At 35.7% G+C, this 20356-nt stretch overlaps 1 protein-coding gene across 1 annotated transcript; it reads right to left on the bottom strand.

Annotated features, from left to right (window-relative positions):
* Window positions 1–443: 443 nt before the first annotated feature.
* LOC129753972 (RNA-binding protein 25-like) lies at window positions 444–20088 on the bottom strand. Its single transcript, XM_055749826.1, has 5 exons — window positions 20074–20088; window positions 19832–20029; window positions 15279–15572; window positions 14613–14720; window positions 444–503 (listed from the first exon to the last, which is right to left on the bottom strand). Exons 1-5 carry the CDS (start codon window positions 20086–20088, stop codon window positions 444–446), a joined length of 675 nt encoding a protein of 224 aa, XP_055605801.1.
* Between the last annotated feature and the right edge of the window lie 268 nt (window positions 20089–20356).

Genomic DNA, 20356 nt, shown 5'->3' with positions numbered 1-20356 from the left:
GATCGGGGAAAATCGTTCTCTGTGACCTCGGCGAACTTTCAAAATTGACGAGGGCCGGTTTAAAATGTAATTTTTACAAAAAGAAATCACAACCTAAAAAGCAAAAAAATCAATGAATTTTTAAACTTCTTTTTATTATTTCAACTTTTGAGTAGGGAATCAGAATATTTCTGGAAATCGACTCGCCCTAACAGGGAAATGTTCTTACCAAATACGTGTTCCCGTAACAAGCCAACCTCCTAAGAAAACTGCGAGCAAAGCTTACGAAATTATCGTTCCGTTATCTGGTTCGGGTAACTTTCGTCGATGTCAGTTATTGTTATCAGACGATACCGAAAAAAAACTTTCAGCTCTTGTCATAACAAGAACGTTACTACAATTTCGAGCGACAGTTGATGACAAACGATTTTCGTTCATATTAAGGCACTTCAAGCAGTTGGAATTTAGTTGTATTTCAGTTCAGCTGGACACTCGCTTTGATGATGCGTTATTGCCACACTTACCTGGAAAGAGAAGAAAAAGTAAAAAAGAATTACAAATGTTGTTTTCGCGATATTGACGGTATTTATCGTCGGATTGTGACAAAAATTTGCACATAGGGGTTTTGAGAGATGAGAAATTGATTCCAGGTATAGTCCTATTTGCCGCTGATAGTGTTGGTGATATTATGCTGGTTGTTTCACCAACACTTTTTAGTTTTGGGACAATCAACCTCAAAAACGACCATGTTTGTCGACCGTCTGTCCGTTTTTTGTACCGAGAGTTTTGGAGGTTAATTGTCCCGTCTCATCTGTACACGCTCAGCAAGTGTGCGTAAGAAATGTCAAAAACAACTCTATTGAATTTTGTGTCAGGGGTCGGCAAAAGGGGTCGTCCATATCAACTGTTCAATGTTTTTGCGATATTGGCCTAATTATAGATTTTTTTTTTTTGTAATTTCTTTATTTGAAACGGCTCATACCTTTAGGCTTTAAGGAGCCAAACTCGTTTTGTTTGATTACAATTGTGTGCTTATATCTAGTTCACTTTTTGAAGGAAAGATAGAAGATAGATAGGGAAATGTGAAAATAAAAAGAATTATAGACGAAGATCAATAGCTTTTAGGAAAAGATATATTTCGAACATGTAGTCCAAGTCTATCACAGCCAGCACATCTCTCACTGGAACAAAGGGTGGTTTTCCTCGGGCCCTAAGGGAGTCTATAAAATTCGTTCTGGCGACAAGATGGACCTCGCAGGACCAAACAATATGCTCGATGTCATGGTAACCTTGGCCACAACCACATAGATTGCTGCCAGCAATATCAAAACGATAGAGTACCGCGTCTAAGGAACAATGATTGGACATGAGACGGGAAAATATACGAATAAAATCCCGACTCAAGTTCAATCTATTAAACCATGGTTTAAGGCTTACCTTTGGGATAATCGAGTGGAACCACCGACCCTGCTCATCCTCGTCCCATTTGCGCTGCCAGTTGACAAGAGAGTTTCTTCGAGCCAGATAGATAGATAGATTTGTTTTTGATGAAAATTTGCATAAGAGTATTTTGAGGAAAGATCAATCGATTCCAATTTTCAAACTCAGGGTCAAAGATCGGCCTAAGGGGTCGTCTATATTAACACTGTTTTTGCGATATTAATGCTTAAATACATTGGATTAAGATGGAAACTTGGTACGTGGGAGTTTCAAGGAACGAGTAATTGATTTCAGGAGTCGAATTTTTATTCAGAGGTGTCCGAATGGGGTCGTCCATATAAACTGTTCAATGTTTTTGCGGTATTGACGTTATTATGCATTATGCAGTTTTGAGGGACGCTCAATTGATTCAGATTTCAAATCTCGAGTCAGGGGTCGGCAAAAATGGTCGTCCATGTTATCTGTTCACTGTGTTTGCTATATTGGGGGTTATTTTGCGAGTCGAGAGACGTGACTCTTAAAATTTCACTTCTTTATCCTGACTCCAGGAAAAGTTTCAGAGAAGAAACGTTAGTATGAATGAGCTCCAAAAATCGATCACAGGACATTTGAGCTGGAATTTCTAGCCTAGAGTGGTTTCTGGAGCCGGCACAACGAGGTGACGATTTTGCACATCACGTCACGTGACACTCAGACTAAGCCCCATTGTCTTGATTAAACATCGGATTATAATGAAAATTTGCACATGGGAGTTTTACAGCACATGTAATTAATTTCACGTGTCAAATTTTGACAAGGAATCAGTAAAAGCGTTTGTCTTATAAACATTTTCGATTTTTTTTTGCAATATTTACGTTGTTAGGCATCATATCGAGCCAAAAATGATAACACGAGAGACAGAAAAGGGGGTCATCCACATTTACTGTTTAATGTTTTTGCAATAATTGTTTTATAATGCATGAGATCTAGACAAAAATTCATTTACGGGTCGGACAATTGATTTATGAATTAAAATTTTTAATAAGACGACACTTAAGGGGTCGTTAATATTGCCTTTTAAATATTTTAGACATAATTTCGTTATTATGCATCCGAAAAAGATAAAAATTCGTACACGGGTGTTCTCTTTGACAGTCAATCAATTTTTTATTTTAAATTCCCATTTGGTAGACTAGCAAATAGGTCGCTTGCAAATTCTGCTTAGTATTTTTAGCAATGAATTTATATTCGGCAAATCAGTCCAGTTTCTTCATAGCAATCATACCGCCTAAAAGTACTGATAAGTGTTTTGTGTGTAGAAAATTTGAAATTTTAAATTTAATTATTGAAATCCAACAAAAAATAGACCGGGCAATACACCGAAACGTAGGATTAAAATAAAATTTTATAAGAAACTGGACTGATTTGCCGAATATAAATTCATCAAAGCATACAGTCGAAAACTCAACATCAACATTTTTAGCAATTTTTTGGAGAAAATGTGTCCAAATTATTAACCAAAAACAAAATCATCAGCTTTAAAGTTAAAAGCGAAACGAAGTTCGTACGGGATCAGCTAGTATTCTATAAAAAGCAACCATACTTTAAAGTATCAAGCATGGTTATTTATGAGAGAATGTTGTATTTTTCGTCTTTTTTTTATTTTCATATTTTTTATACCGGTCTATAATTTCTGGAATTGTTTTTTGGATTTAGATTTAGAAAACTTGTAGGGGGAGTAGGCTTTGACTTGATGGCGGCGCACGCGTTTTTTTCTCCGTCCGTGGAAATTAAGTAATTTGTTGGTTTTTATAGTGAAAGTTATCTATGAATCTTGACAAAAAGCTAGGATCGGATAGCAAGGATATGTTTTGTACCAGGAAAGGTTCCTTTTCGTTTCTTGGGCCGCTTAACTGTGTGTTTTTTTCGGAATTCGCCTAGAGGAGCTTGAAATAAATCGGAACTCCTCAGCTCCCATGTGTTGTTTTGTTCTGTATATTCCCGGAAAAAAGACTGGTGATCTGGCCAATTTTATGGTGTACAAAATTCCAATCAACTCGAAAAATTGTAGTGTTTTAAAATGAAAATAGAAAAAATTAATAAAAATTCTATAAAGTGATTCATGGTGGCATTAAAAAATGTTTTTTTTTTCGTTCCAGCATCGTGTAATGTGATTTTTCTACGCATGTTTTTCGGTTCCAAACGTTGCCGGTTTTCGGCTTGCTATGACTTTTTTCGTTGATTCGTGATTGAATTCCTGGAAAATAAAAAAAGGGATATGGAATCGCTGACGAGTAAATTCTATAATTTTCTTGTGCTTTAGTGAGGTGCTTTTGTAAGACATATGAAATTTCAATAAACTTTCAACACGCATGCTGGTTTTCGCTTTCATTCACAACGCTTGATGGAGAAATGCAGCGCAAAGATAAGTATCCATTATAATTTTCTATTCGATTAATATTTTAGACAACTTTAAATTAATGAAAAGAAATCATAGATGCATAAGCAATACAATGATCTAGTGTTAAAAATTTAAAACCGTAGAAAAATTGTAAGCTTATTATAAGTGGACAAAGTTTTAGGTAAGTAAAATTCTATTATTAAGTTCTAGATCTGAACGGACTTCGCAAGGTTATATGTTTAACTAATGTTTTTTGTTTCTCTTCTTTCTTCTTCTCTTCTTTCAAGAGCGAGTAAAGGCGCTCTATCCTTGGTAGATGACCAGAAATGATTGTACACCGAAATCCAAAACAATTCAACTAAGAAAACTAATGTTTATAATTTTTAGTAACCGTTATTAATTTCATAAATTTCTACAAAATGCTTCAGTTCAAGTTTTGTGATTTCTGTGTAAAAATTTAATCATCGCTGGTGTTTGTTGGAAATTTACAAACAAATTACAGAATAGAGTTTTTAAGCTTTACAACAAAATGTATATGGAGCGAGATCTGCCTGCACTGCTTATTGATGGCAACGGATTCTTTAATTAGTCCAGAAATATCGGAAATTATTGTTTCCAGTGTTTGGTTATCGGATGACATGCCATGTTGAAGGAACCTGTTTTCGCTTTGTTTCGAATACCTACCACAAAGTGGCGCCAGTGTACTTATCGAAGCTTTGAACTGTGTAACCTTCCCTTAAGTTGGCCGAAGAACATATATTTGCATCGAACTTAGGATTCAAGATAAGTATTCATTGTTTCAGTTTCATTAGTTAATCTTCATTTGAATAGTGATCTCGATAATGACCGGAGTATCGGAAAAAAGAATGTTTAGATTCGCATTGATTTCTTTCGGATTCGGATTATATACAATCTTGCATGCCATATTGTGCTCAACATATCGTTTTTTTTTGTATAGGTTTGTGTCCAATCTAACCAAAACTTATGAAGCTTTTACCAAGTTCTCTCCTAGCAAGCTTTCGTTAAGTTTGGTATCGTTAAAGTAATTTCAATGCATGGTTGCCAATATGACCGAATATATGAATGTTAACAAATTTTAAAGCAATCTTATGTCACAATTCAAAGTTTTTATTCTGGCTTGCACAAAAATATTGATTCACTAAGCTCCATTAGGTTTAAGATCATGATTTTAATTGTTTTTATTTTCAACCTTTTTAGTAAAAAACTATGCAAGATGAAACATTTAGATACATTAAAATACATCCAGTTCAGTACCGTTCTTCAAGTTCCAATATTTTTGTTAATTCATTGTATTTTTCTTCTTAGTTTTTCGCGTATTCATTGAGCCCCTAACGCTACTATCATATGTCTGCTGCAATATTTCTTGTAATTTTAGGAAAGCATTTCATATTTTCATGACAAATCGTGTCAACAAAAATAACAGATCTTATAAATATGCTATGTTAAAGCATAAAACGGTGCTGCTATGTTCAATTGATCTATTTTCAACGTATTTAGAACCCAAATTTAAATGGAAGTCATTTAAAACAATGACATCAATTTAAAAAAAAATCATCCTACAGAGTCGAATTTGTATCAACTGACATTGATAGCGAATTTTCATTCCACGGCATTTGTTTTGAAATACTATTTTAATTTCTTTTAACTGTTTGAAAAACTAGTTATAAGTATTAACACCCACTTCCTTGAAAAGGCATTGCAATTGAAGAAATAAATTATGACCGTTCTTTCCTTTCATGTCTATTCAACAAATTCCATAATATTATAGATAATAAATAAATACCACCGTAAGGACTGACCGTAAGGAAATAAAAACGTTGAAACATTTAGAGATTCAGAATTTTGTCAAATTGGAAACAAAATAATAAAAATATTAAAAACGTAAATTGATTGTAATCGAGGCCTTTGGAAACAAAAAACACTTAAAAAACAAACTAACCGAGTTTATTTTTAATAAAAACCAGAAACGGATATTGGAAAACGCGAAATAATTAAATATTTTGAAAATTGTTTGTATAAATTGAATATTTGGATAAAAAATAAAGAGTAAATGTAAGCATAGATTTTTATTACTAATATTTTTGTTATTATTAGAAATAAAATGTTCATGTGAACTCAAGGCATCTGGTCAATTTTATTGAGACTTAGTCAAACGCTCCATAAAGGTCGATCAAACGGAGCCCCCCTCACCGCCTCCCCCCCTTTCTTCGCCCATCTCCATCTACAATTATTTTGACAATATGTTTTATGTTAGTTCTTATATTTAAACTAGCTTATTTTACCCGGCCTTGCTCGGGCCCAGTTTAAATATCAATAAATATGAATCTTTTGACTTCTGGAAATTTCGGAAGCTTTGTATTCATCCTTATTTAAAACTTTTCCCTAATTTAACCACAAATTTTTTTTATTTATTTTATTAGAGGCCTTTTTCCATGAATATGGCATTCGTGTTCGAAAATACTTAAAAATAGCTTGACCTAATTCAAAGTTTGTTCCACATTTCTATTTTTTCGATTAATTACATAATCGCTGTTTCTTTGGATGACTCGTTGCTCAGGATTTGACAGATGTTGGGCTATGTGAAGATTGTAAGTTTTGTTAGTTTTTTTAGTTCTGATTGGGGTTATTTACAAAGTTTATCTTTTTTATATCATTCAAAAACTAAAAGCAGCTAATACAAATTTAGAATAATTTCTTTCTTATGCTTATTCATCCTATCATGAAAAAAATTGAAAACAAATACATATGTTTTAGGAAGCTTGAATTGATTAAACCTTTTTTTTTATCTTCAAATGATAACAATGTTTTTTTTATCTTTTCCATGTACTATCTAATGAAAATCCAGTATCATAAGCTTGTAAACATATGCGAACGATGTCTATTGAAGATTATCCCACTTTTCAAGATGGATAATCTGCCTGTAGAATGGTATATTCAAGTTTTATTTACTTGGAAATTCCTAAACAGACTTCAGCTGAAACTTTGTTGCAAACTTGCTCTGCATATTTTCAATTTCTTATACTTTTATCGCTGTTTAATTTCACACTGTTTTATGATTAGTTTATTTACATGTTGAAAGTTCCACTAATAGTTTTTCCCGGTTATCAAAACACACATCATCTCGGATTCGAAATCGCCCATTTTATAATGTTATGGAAAAGATGTTATTTAAGTCATATTTCAATTTTTCTATTCTTTGACACAACTATCCCATAAATTATCATAAGTCATCAATGTAAAAATCATTCGAAATCTTTTTTTTAATTCGCTGTACTAAACGGTTTAATTTTTCTCATAATTGGATGGTAGAACTTACCGCATTGATGATCAACAATAACTCAAAAGTTATAAATTGGGCTATGAAATTTAACTGTACAAACCTAAAATGCCAGATTAAATTTCTAGTAAGTTTCATGCGATGGATTTGGTTTTAACTTTTTCCAGAAAATGCACGTTTAATAGCCTAGCCCCTCGTTTAAATTCCTACTCCGCTATGGATTTTTCTTTATCTATAAGAAATCACAAAAATATGAAAATGGTTGGTTCCTAAAAGCTGGAACATTAGTTTTCAGCAAAAAGTCCGAATAGTTATTCAGCTGAAGAAGTCAATTAATTATGAAGATTAATCATTGCATTCACACGTTACATGCTGTATATTCCTATAGATCTTCAACGCCTTCAGGGACCACATTGAAAACCACTACTGTTATAATCAATTTACTTCGAACAGGCAATTAGGATTTTTTTTTAATCCCAAAAGAAGACTTTTTATTTCATCCAAGAACCACGTGCTTGCAACCTGTGCTACAAACAGTAGAAGAAATAAAAAAGCCCGCCAAAAATTTTGTTATAAAATTTTTAATCATCAGCAGGCTTTGATTTGCTTTCCAGTACACGTGAACTCTGGATGGTCGTTTCTAATGCCCAGCCCATGGCCATGATGATGGTGAAAACAACCCCGCCAAAGGAAACGATAATTGGCTGGCAAAATGGGTGCCATGACTTTTAGTTCGTGGGAATAAAAACGAAGGTTGTATGGGAGGGTTCCTTTTCTTAGGTGGGAGGGGCTCAAAACTATTACCTAAACCTTACCATGGTCCAAACACATACCAGTACCAAATTTCAAGCTGATCGGTTAAGCGGTGTGGATTTGTATAAGGTGCATACAAACAAACAAACATACATAGTCATCTTTATATATTAGATATGTCTAGAGTCAATGGATTACAATAATGATTTGCTTCTAATTAAGTTTTATCATTATAGACTCAAAACATTTGTTTTTTATGTTTTCATAACGAAAACATTAAAAAAAAATTGTTAGAAAAACTTCCCATAATACTGCTCACTTTTCAATGTTTAGAAGACTTATACACTACATTATTCCCCACCACAAAAAAAAATCATCAAATTCTGAGATGGTCATTTATTTTAAATCGACTTTAAGTTTTTAGATTGCTTTTTTTTCAGTGTAGAATTTCCACTTACTTTTGCCATCAATTATTACAATCTTATATCTTATTTTTTCGAAATCAGTATAATCAATACAACAAAGCAGTTTTTGAATTAAAGGTTGGAGATCTACACTGAATAAATAAATTACATGATTTTCAAAATAAAACATGAAAAAGTGTTTGTTAGAAAACTTTTTTTCCTTAAATTTGCACAAGTTGCAATGTATGGACGACTTGTTGGCCTTGTAATGACCTTTATAATTTTATTTTCAAATTCTGAGATGCGTTTATTGGGATATTGAGTTTTAGTTCTTGACATGCATTTTTCTCAGAGTAGGATTTTAGAAAACAAAATGAGTTGCGTGTCAGACGCCGTGCGGTTAAGTTCGTTTTTTTCTTCGCGCCGGGTGTGGTTCGTTTTTCTTTAAGCAACAAAAAGTTATCCCAAAAGTATGTCCGAAACGCTTGTCTTCTAGCAGTGATTATTAAAAGGGAATATGATTATTTCAGTGATTTAAGAAAAAAAAAGTCAGCATAAATGATTGGTGTTTATTTTTAAGAAGAGTAGTGTTCGATAAGATTGGGCAAAATTGATTTGTTTTGTTCAAGTGGAGGAATGGAATTTATCTTGCTTGTGAGAAGAACTGGAGATAACAACCAATTTCAAAGTGTAATGGGGAATTTACTAAGTTTCGTTGTTATCATCTCGAGTAATCTGATGCTAAAAGTGGAAAACATTGTATCATCTTCCAGCGGCCAAGACATGTTCGAACATGTACATATATGTACCTCCCATCAGCAACAAGCGCTGTTGTACGTGTGCATTTCCAAAAGCATATTTATGGATCGAAGCAAGCGTTGCTTTTTGCGCACGGGAGATGACAAGTTTATGTGAAGGCTTGGTTTATGCGCGACTGAGATGGAGATAAAGTTTGCGACAGATTTTCAAAAAAAAAATCTATGGGTCGATAAAATGTTGGTGTTGGATAAATGGTTGGTGGTCAATCTTATGGAAATATTTTCCTAAATAGTGGAATCTGTTCCGCCGGGGATGTGATTGGAATCTTTAAATATTCTCTCGAAAGTATGTGAAAGTGAATGCGTTGTAAATCGGAAGTGACAAGAATAAAAAAAGCCTTTTGAAGTCGGAGTAGGAAATGAAAAAAGGGTGACACACAGTGGTAAGAAGGTCATTGAATGGATGTGGAGATAGTCAGAGTGTAAAGTTCGAGACAATTTGGTAGGTTGTAGATTTAAATCCCAGTTATGATGGGTAGGTAAGATGTTATAATTGTTGTTAAATAACTGCATAATAACGAACGTTCAATCAGTTGCCAATCAGCCAGGTATATACACGGATGCCGGAATACCTGTAGTAAATGAATAACACTAAAAATGTTATCCATTTTCAACTGGTTGTGTACCTGATAGATTCGTTCACCCAAAATATACTAACAGAGACACGTAATACATTCACTACAGAACAGCTCACACGAAGCCATGGTACCGGGTATGATGCTCGTGACATTGGAGATTTGTCGAACTTTAATATCCAAAAAAATGTTAATGAGCACATACTTAGGCAAAACTGCGGTGAATCCGTGCACCCATGGTGGATTTGCAACATACAACATACAGTAGGATTTTAGAAAACAAAATTTTTTTTTTCTAAAAATTCAATCATTTTTCCGAAACTCTCTCATGAACCACATTGGTGTAGGAATTGTAATTTTCGAGCTAAAAATGTTTATGAAATTTTTGCCTGAAAAATTTGGCCCTTTTCAATAAAACGAGGACAAATCCGTTTGATTTGGGCAACCCAAAATTGCTAAAGCTTGAAGCTAAAATGTGTGCATTGATCTATCTCATGAGCAAAATCAGTAAGATTTTAAAATAAATGCAAATGATAGTACTGTGTAACGAATTTCAAAAATAGATTTTTTAATACAAAATTTTACAAATACAGAAAGAGTAGGTACATCAAGTGTTTGAATTTATTTGAAGTTTTTTATTTTTCTGAATACCGTGAAAAAAACCCAAATAAAAAGCCAAAACTTTCAAAATAAATTGTTGAAAATGAAGCAATAAAAACAAAAATGAATATTATGAAAAAAATCTTACCAGAGATGATACACAAATTTCATAAGGGCCAATACAAAGTTGTTACATATTTCCATACTCACACTCTGCCATTCCTCAATCATTCTAAAAGGAATGCATAATTCAAAACCAGTTCGATACCCCGGCTCGACCAATTTCGACTTCACTCGTTAGCATACCCTAATCCTATTTTTGTTTCACATTTTGTTTGATTAGTACCATCGTTGTTGTTTTTTTTTTTTTCATTCTCAATCTTATGCCTCATTTTTCATCACTCTCCAAAATTGTGTTGTTATGTTGCATTGTTATGTTTTTGTTTCCTGAATCATCATCACAAAACTTGAACGAGTAAAAAACCCAAAACATAACTCGAAATCCGAAACCGAAAATGGAATTATTTGAAATGCTACCTCGGTTATTATTGATGGAAGAAAGTCTGAACGAATTTTCTTCGGGGCCTCCCAGCATTGATGGAAATTTGCAATCGGCACAGAAAGCCAATCGAGCTAGAAGGCAAAAGAACAATCACTGAAAGCCGTTGCCGTTTGGTCGAGAAAATTCCGAAGAATAAAATATCGGGCTGCATATGCAACACCGATAAATTCATTATGATTTGTATGAATAATTTATTGAGAAGGGGAAAGAATTTTTGCATAACTCTTGCCTTTTTCCAGAGAACAAATTCGAACTTGTGGGGGCTTTGGCCTTCTGGCTCTACAGCTTGAGCTTCCATTGAGCGATCTTATTTCGATTCGAATTGGAAAAAAAACTTTCAATTGAATAATTTTGGAATCCCAGAAATGCTAATACTAAATTCTCTTTATCAATGGAACTTTGATTCGTCCATTCCTCAAATCTGAAACAAAAGCAAACAAAGATCTTAACGAAAATTTTTCTCAACCTCAGAATGTTTCTGTCTAGGGTTCACAATTCATGTCGATGGTCGTAAATAACGATTCTTATGGCGCTCGTAGTTGTGTGCGTCGCCAAAGTCCACAAAGCCTCAACTAATTGGGAGCTGACTGGTGCCCCCGCCCCCAAAAGCCAGCGAATTGGTCCATTTTGGGGCCAGCCGGCCGCCCCGAAAGTGTTTTCCAGCACGTGTGGAGTTGATTTATGACGTTCGTTTACGTGTTTTTTTTTTCTGTATGTGTGATGAGAAAGTGAATATAGAACAAAAAAAAACAAAACATTGATTAATGATAGCGTGGGTGCTGAAAGTAGCCATTTAGGCGAAATTACTTTTTGTCGAGATTTTACCTAGAGAAAAAAAAATCTGAAAAAAGTACGAACAACAGTTATAGCAAAATATAAATTGAACAGAATAAGAAACAAATATTAAGCGATCGTCAAAATGTCTTAAACGATTAACAAAAACAGTGAACAACCATGTCGAATATATTCAAATTCTATTTAGTTCTTTCGACTATTATAGTTTCATTTGTTCTTTCGGTTTTTCCGTGCTTTTGATCTTATCGATATTAAAATTGGTTCTTTTGATATTTTTTTTCGTAGTTTTTTCGTTCTTCTAATTTTATTCGACTTTTTTTATTTTTTTCTGTTATTTTGTTCTTTCTAGTACTTTTGGATATTTCCTTTTTATTTTGTTTTCCCTCATACAATTTTTTTAAAGTTTTTGAGAGTGTTTTTTTTTTAATTTTTCGTTTTCCTTCAGTTTTCTCGCATTTAAAGTTTTTTCGGCTGTTTGGTTTTTGGGTTTTTTTTTTCTCGTTCCATTCAGTCTATCGATTTTTTTGTGATTCTTCAGTATTTTCTTTTTTTCTCCGGGGTTTTTATTTTTTTTTCTTCTCGCTCTGGGTTTCAAAATTTTTGAGCTATTGACATTTTTAATAATGGTGATTTTCAAGATTTCGACTTTGGCCTCCGTTTTTGAAAAAAAAATCTTTTTCGTTTAACGGATATTCTGGGGTTTTCTGCTTTGCGGTTTTTTAGTTCTTCCGATTCTTCGAGTTCTTTCGCTTTTTTGAATTTTTTCTGTTTTTTCGTATTTTCTTTCTTCGTTTCCATCGGTTTTATCAGATTTCTTTCATTTCATTTTCTATTGGATTTTCTCATATCATTTCGTTTTCTTCAGTTTTTCCTTTTTATTTTGATTTTATTTCAGTTCTTTTGTTTTTCTTTTTTTGGTTTATGAGTTTTCTTTAGTTTTTGAATATTTTTTCCAATTTTTACGGTTTTTGCGTTCTTGGAATTTTCAAATTCTTTGCCTTTCAGGATTTTTTTTCAGTTTTTTTAGATTTTTTCTTATTTTTTGAGTACGTAGTTCTTTCTTTTTTTTGAGTGATTTGATTCTTTCGATTCTTTTGATTCTCACAATTCCGTTTTTCTTTCGATTCTTTCGATTCTTCCGATTCTTTCGATTCTTTCGATTCATTCGATTCTTTCGATTCTTTCGATTCTTTCGATTCTTTCGATTCTTTCGATTCTTTCGATTCTTTCGATTCTTTCGATTCTTTTGATTCTTTCGATTCTTTCGATTCTTTCGATTCTTTCGATTCTTTCGATTCTTTCGATTCTTTCGATTCTTTCGATTCTTTCGATTCTTTCGATTCTTTCGATTCTTTCGATTCTTTCGATTCTTTCGATTCTTTCGATTCTTTCGATTCTTTCGATTCTTTCGATTCTTTCGATTCTTTCGATTCTTTCGATTCTTTCGATTCTTTCGATTCTTTCGATTCTTTCGATTCTTTCGATTCTTTCGATTCTTTCGATTCTTTCGATTCTTTCGATTCTTTCGATTCTTTCGATTCTTTCGATTCTTTCGATTCTTTCGATTCTTTCGATTCTTTCGATTCTTTCGATTCTTTCGATTCTTTCGATTCTTTCGATTCTTTCGATTCTTTCGATTCTTTCGATTCTTTCGATTCTTTCGATTCTTTCGATTCTTTCGATTCTTTCGATTCTTTCGATTCTTTCGATTCTTTCGATTCTTTCGATTCTTTCGATTCTTTCGATTCTTTCGATTCTTTCGATTCTTTCGATTCTTTCGATTCTTTCGATTCTTTCGATTCTTTCGATTCTTTCGATTCTTTCGATTCTTTCGATTCTTTCGATTCTTTCGATTCTTTCGATTCTTTCGATTCTTTCGATTCTTTCGATTCTTTCGATTCTTTCGATTCTTTCGATTCTTTCGATTCTTTCGATTCTTTCGATTCTTTCGATTCTTTCGATTCTTTCGATTCTTTTGATTCTTTCGATTCTTTCGATTCTTTCGATTCTTTCGATTCTTTCGATTCTTTCGATTCTTTCGATTCTTTCGATTCTTTCGATTCTTTCGATTCTTTCGATTCTTTCGATTCTTTCGATTCTTTCGATTCTTTCGATTCTTTCGATTCTTTCGATTCTTTCGATTCTTTCGATTCTTTCGATTCTTTCGATTCTTTCGATTCTTTCGATTCTTTCGATTCTTTCGATTCTTTCGATTCTTTCGATTCTTTCGATTCTTTCGATTCTTTCGATTCTTTCGATTCTTTCGATTCTTTCGATTCTTTCGATTCTTTCGATTCTTTCGATTCTTTCGATTCTTTCGATTCTTTCGATTCTTTCGATTCTTTCGATTCTTTCGATTCTTTCGATTCTTTCGATTCTTTCGATTCTTTCGATTCTTTCGATTCTTTCGATTCTTTCGATTCTTTCGATTCTTTCGATTCTTTCGATTCTTTCGATTCTTTCGATTCTTTCGATTCTTTCGATTCTTTCGATTCTTTCGATTCTTTCGATTCTTTCGATTCTTTCGATTCTTTCGATTCTTTCGATTCTTTCGATTCTTTCGATTCTTTCGATTCTTTCGATTCTTTCGATTCTTTCGATTCTTTCGATTCTTTCGATTCTTTCGATTCTTTCGATTCTTTCGATTCTTTCGATTCTTTCGATTCTTTCGATTCTTTCGATTCTTTCGATTCTTTCGATTCTTTCGATTCTTTCGATTCTTTCGATTCTTTCGATTCTTCCGATTCTTTCGATTCTTTCGATTCTTTCGATTCTTTCGTTCTTTCGTTCTTTCGTTCTTTCGTTCTTTCGTTCTTTCGTTCTTTCGTTCTTTCGTTCTTTCGTTCTTTCGTTCTTTCGTTCTTTCGTTCTTTCGTTCTTTCGTTCTTTCGTTCTTTCGTTCTTTCGTTCTTTCGTTATTTCGTTCTTTCGTTCTTTCGTTCTTTCGTTCTTTCGTTCTTTCGTTCTTTCGTTCTTTCGTTCTTTCGTTCTTTCGTTCTTTCGTTCTTTCGTTCTTTCGTTCTTTCGTTCTTTCGTTCTTTCGTTCTTTCGTTCTTTCGTTCTTTCGTTCTTTCGTTCTTTCGTTCTTTCGTTCTTTCGTTCTTTCGTTCTTTCGTTCTTTCGTTCTTTCGTTCTTTCGTTCTTTCGTTCTTTCGATTCTTTCGTTCTTTCGTTCTTTCGTTCTTTCGTTCTTTCGTTCTTTCGTTCTTTCGTTCTTTCGTTCTTTCGTTCTTTCGTTCTTTCGTTCTTTCGTTCTTTCGTTCTTTCGTTCTTTCGTTCTTTCGTTCTTTCGTTCTTTCGTTCTTTCGTTCTTTCGTTCTTTCGTTCTTTCGTTCTTTCGTTCTTTCGTTCTTTCGTTCTTTCGTTCTTTCGTTCTTTCGTTCTTTCGTTCTTTCGTTCTTTCGTTCTTTCGTTCTTTCGTTCTTTCGTTCTTTCGTTCTTTCGTTCTTTCGTTCTTTCGTTCTTTCGTTCTTTCGTTCTTTCGTTCTTTCGTTCTTTCGTTCTTTCGTTCTTTCGTTCTTTCGTTCTTTCGTTCTTTCGTTCTTTCGTTCTTTCGTTCTTTCGTTCTTTCGTTCTTTCGTTCTTTCGTTCTTTCGTTCTTTCGTTCTTTCGTTCTTTCGTTCTTTCGTTCTTTCGTTGTTTCGTTCTTTCGTTCTTTCGTTCTTTCGTTCTTTCGTTCTTTCGTTCTTTCGTTCTTTCGTTCTTTCGTTCTTTCGTTCTTTCGTTATTTCGTTCTTTCGTTCTTTAGTTCTTTCGTTCTTTCGTTCTTTCGTTCTTTCGTTCTCTCGTTCTTTCGGTTCCTTCAGTCCTTTCGGTCCTTTTGTTCTTTCGTTCTTTCGGTCCTTTCGGTCCTTTCTATTCTTTCGGTCCTTTCGGCCCTTTCTGTACTTATGGTATTTTCTGTCCTTTTGATCCTTTCGGTCCTTTCTAATTTTTTGGTCCTTTCGGTCCTTCCGGTGCCTTCGGTCCTTTTGGTCCTTTCGGTCATTATGGTTCTTTCGGTCATTTTGGCCCTTTCGGTATTTTGGTCCTTTCGGTCCATTCGATTTTTTTCGGTTCTTTCGGTCCTTTTGGTCCTTTCAGTCTTTTCGGTCCTTTCGGCCCTTTCTGTACTTTTGGTCTTTTCTGTCCTTTTGATCCTTTCGATCCTTTCTAATTTTTTGGTCCTTTCGGTCCTTTCCGTGCCTTCGGTCCTTTCGGTCATATTGGTCTTTCGGTCATTTTGGCCCTTTCGGTATTTTTGGTCCATTTGGTCCTTGCGGTCCTTTCGATTTTTTCGGTTCTTTCGGTCCTTTTGGTCCTTTCAGTCTTTTTGGTCTTTTCTGTTCTTTCGATCCTTTCGGCCATTTCTGTACTTTTGGTGTTATCTGTCCTTTTGATCCTTTCTAATTTATTGGTCCTTTCGGTCCTTTCGGTCCTTTCGGTTCTTTCTGTCCTTTCGGTCCTTTCGGTGTCTTCGGTTCATTATGTCCTTTCGACGCCTTCGGTCCTTTCGGTCCTTTCAGTCAGTATGGTTTCTTCGGTACTTTTGGTCCTTTCGGTACTTTTGGTCTTTTCGGTATTTTTTGTCCTTTTGGTACTTTGGGTTCCTTCGATCATTTCGGTCCTTTCGGTCCCTTTGGTGCTTCCGGTTGTTATGGTCCTTTCGGTACTTCTGGTCCTTTCGGTCCTTGCGGTCCTTTCGGCCCTTTTGGTCCTTTTGGTCCATTCGATGCTTTTGGTCCTTTCGGTTCTTTCGGTCCTTTTGGTCATTTCAGTCCTTTCGGTCCTTTTGTGCATTTGGTCCTTTCGGTCCAATCGGTGATTTTGGTCCTTTCGGTTCTTTTTGGTCCTTTCAGTCCTTTCGGTCCTTTTGGTCCTCTCTGTTCTTCTGGTCCTTTGGGTCCTTTCGATCCTTTCGATCCTTACGGTCATTTCGGCCCTTCCGGTCCTTTCGGTAATTTCGGTCCCTTCGGTCCTTTCGGTCATTGAAGTCCTTTCGGTCCTTTTGGTCCTTTCGATACTTTTGGTTCCTTCGGTTCTTTCGGTCCTTTCGGTCCTTCTGGTCATTTCGCTCCTTTTTTATTTCTTTTGGTCCATTCGGTTATTTCGGTCCTTTCGATACTTTTGGTCCTGTCGGTCATTTTGGTCCCTTCGGTCCTTTCGTTCCTTTCGGTTCTTTTGGTCCTTTCGGTGCTTTGGTCCTTTTGGTCCTTTCTGTCCCTTCGATCACTTCGGTCCTTTCGGTCCTTTCAATCCTTTCGGTCTTTTCGGTCCTTTTGGCTCTTTCGGTCCTTTCGGTCCTTTTGGTCCTTCCGATCCTTTCGGTTCTTTCGGTTCTTTCGGTCCTTTCTGTTCATTTGGTCCTTTCGGTCCAATCGGTCCTTTCGGTTTTTTGGTCCTTTTGGTCCTTTCGTTCCTTTCGGTCCTCGCTGTTCTTTTGGTTATTTTGGCCCTTTCGTTCCTTTCGATCCTATCGGTCCTTTCGGTCCTTCTTGTCCTTTCGGCCCTTTTGGTCCTTTCGGTCCTTTTGGTCCTTTCGGTTCTTTTGGTCCTTTCGGCCCTTTCGGTCCCTTCGGTCTTTTCAGTTTTTTAGGTCCTTTCAGTCCTTTCGGTCCTTTCGGTCTTTTCGATCCTTTCGGTCCTTTCGTTCTTTCGTTCGGTTATTTTTCTCAAACTAAAAAAGACTTCAGTTGAAGTTCAGTGTCAGTTTCATTTTTAACAATTTTAGTCCCATATTCATCTGTTCCTGTTAATCAACATTCTGTATTAAGTTAAGCCTCCTATTGTCAGCAAAATTTAAATAACAGCGTCCAATTGAGGGCAATTATCAGAGAAAAAGTTCTAGGAATAGAAAAGAAAGGTAGATAGAAAGCTACCAATACGCTTTTATGAAAAGTTAATTGAATAACTAGTTTTATTGTGTTATTTATGGCTTCGAGCAAAATTAGCCCCTAAATTATGAATGTATTGTTTCGATTGCTCCCGATTCGAGCAAACAATTCATTCCGTGAAAAGGCGTTTTCAATTTATAGTTTTTAACCCGCCAATTTTTGATTCATAACATAAACAAACACAATGGCGAAACTCCCCGAAAAATTATAATCCAATTGTTTCGATGCATCAGAGTGAAAATATTCGGTTTCGTTCGAAGTTTATTGTTTATGTTTGTTTCCGGTTCTCGCGTATGTGGCCAGCGAATTTCGAAACCGGATGCTGCTGGGCAGAGTCGGCCTGACTCGTGGTGCCATTATAATTGTGACCTTATGTAGGAACGACAAGAAAAACAACAAAAAAAAATTATTGGGGAGAAATGTTTTCCAGCAGTATGACAGGTTTGTACAAGGTGGTACAAATGGCTCGTTATTTCGACGGGCGAAAAAAAACAGAAACATGTTCTACCTAATGCATGGGTGCATGTTTAAGCTATAGGCAGAGTGTTATTTCGGGTACTATGAAAGCAAATTTGTTTTAACTTTTTCAATTTGAAAGCTCAAATAAGCTTTGTGAAAAACACAACAGAAAAAACTGTTAGGACCTACATTGCTCTTGATTGTTAGTAGATGCGAGTTTAACTGTGTATGTTGACTTCTTTAATTACTTGGCGACCGTCAAAAATTGCAAAATTTAAAAAGGATCTTCGTTGCGGATCGTAAACGTGAATTTACAGTTTCCACGCATTATTCAATCATAAGGGTTAAAAAAAACAACAACAATGTACCCCCGACACGCAGAAACATTCCGGAAGCGATCTTTGCCGGTTCGTTGCCCGGAAGTGCGCACGGTAGTATACTTTGCGATAAAACTGTCACACATTCGGTTTTACGATTGTTGCTGTTTGCGGTGGTGCGGAACAAGGTAGATTCCCAGGCGTTTGTCCACTCCTGTGGGTGGCTTGAGCTTGTTAAGGGTCGAACCCAAAAAAAAACGTGCCCAAATTGGGTCACTGTCTCACCATTCGCCCTTTTGTTTGTGTCCAACGTCATCGAGCCAGCTTGTCTATCCGGTCGAAAATTATCCGCACCGTTTTAAATTGGAATGGCAGCTACCGGTTCCGCTTTTTTCATTTTCGAAAAAATTGGTTACAACAACCATCCCGAAAAACCTGACATCGAACATCCGGATATCCAGGCATGAGTTTTATTTTTTTTTTTGAATTTTTGTGCGCTTGTGTTTCGTCGTAGCGACGGACAAGCTTGGCTGGCTGACTGGCTTTTTCCCCCGCGCGTTGGAAAACAAACGTGACAATAGCCGAATGGCGGAACATGTTCAGGAAGACATGAAACCCAATGATTCTGGAAGCTGGGAGTCCGTGCACCATCGAGGAGATGTCAAAAGGATGTATAATCCGGGGAGGCGACTTTTTCTTTAGAGGCAAATGGTCGAACAGAGAATCAATTTTTTTACTGGCAGCTGGACCGAAACATTGTGAATGATGTCATATTTTTTTCTTCATTTTGAAAATAACGTAATTCAAACTTCAATAAAGCTCTAGGATTCCAAGTTTAACGATAGAGATGTCTAATTTTTGAGAACCTCGAGTCAAAAAAGTAAGAATTATCTATTTGAAGTTATTATGGCTAAACTAATTATTATCAAATAAAAATTCATACCTGTACCAACACGTGAAAAGGATCTATCTCCAAAAGTAAACAAAAACAAATTTCAGTACCTCATGATAGGCCAAAATTTGCACTACTTAACGGTAAAACCCTTTTCAGAAAATATTATTCCGTTACATTGAAAACTCAATTTGAGTAAAGGATCTATAAACATTCTAAAACCAGAACTGCCATCACATTGATATACACCCTTTACTCCGGAATTTTTTTTCGCTACTACTCCGCAAACAAACTCAAAATAATCAATTTGACTCTTTATTGAACATGAAAACATAGTTGCAAATGAATGCGAGCTTATAACTAAAGCTAAAAATAAGAAAATAGCAAAGGGTGTATAAACAGGTTAGACAAAATATTACGTGAGCAAGGTTCTATCTACGATAGCGCGTTTTTGACGTAGAATTACGTCTTACGGCAACACTATAGGGGGGCAAATTGAAATTTGCGAACAGATCTCGCGTCACGAAAACTTTCCATCTCACAGACATCCTATCTAAAGGATTATGACGTCATCACCAACGCCTGCTTTGATGGGTTTTGTTTTTCCCTACCTACGAAAGGTATAAAACAAAGGGCCCGTCGGTGGACTCGGTTTCTTTCTCTGTTTGCCGTCAAGCTGAACAGACCGTTGCTGCGCTTCGATCTGAGTGTGGACCCCACCAGTGGTAATCCGACTCAGATATCGATTTGCAGTAGTTCAGTGGCAGCCGTGGACCAGTGAGCAACGATGACGGTGAGCAGCGATGACGGCCACCACACCAGCGTAGACAGCCAGCGGCGGAGACGTTCAGTGGCGGAGGACTCCAGTGGCAGTGGCAGGGATCCTACAGGTCATCGCAAGTGGCGTTGCATGGTCGAATTATGTCACATGGTCAATTTGCATAGTTGGATTATGTTACATGGTCGGATTATGTTGCATGGTCGGATTATGTCACATGGTCGATGGTTGGATTTCGTCACATGGTCGGATTATGTTGCATGGTCGGATTATGTCACATGGTCGATTATGTCACATAGTCCGATTATGTTGCATGGTTAGATTTCGTCACATGGTCGGATTGTGTCATGGTCCGATTATGTTGCGTGTTCGATTTATGTCACATGGTCGATAATGTTGCATGGTCGGATTATGTCACATGGTCTGATTATGT

Source organism: Uranotaenia lowii, chromosome 3 (assembly GCF_029784155.1).
Source record: "Uranotaenia lowii strain MFRU-FL chromosome 3, ASM2978415v1, whole genome shotgun sequence".
Taxonomy (NCBI): Eukaryota; Metazoa; Arthropoda; class Insecta; order Diptera; family Culicidae; genus Uranotaenia; species Uranotaenia lowii.
Note: the sequence above shows the minus strand (reverse complement) of the source record. Positions and strands in the feature narration are given on the sequence as shown.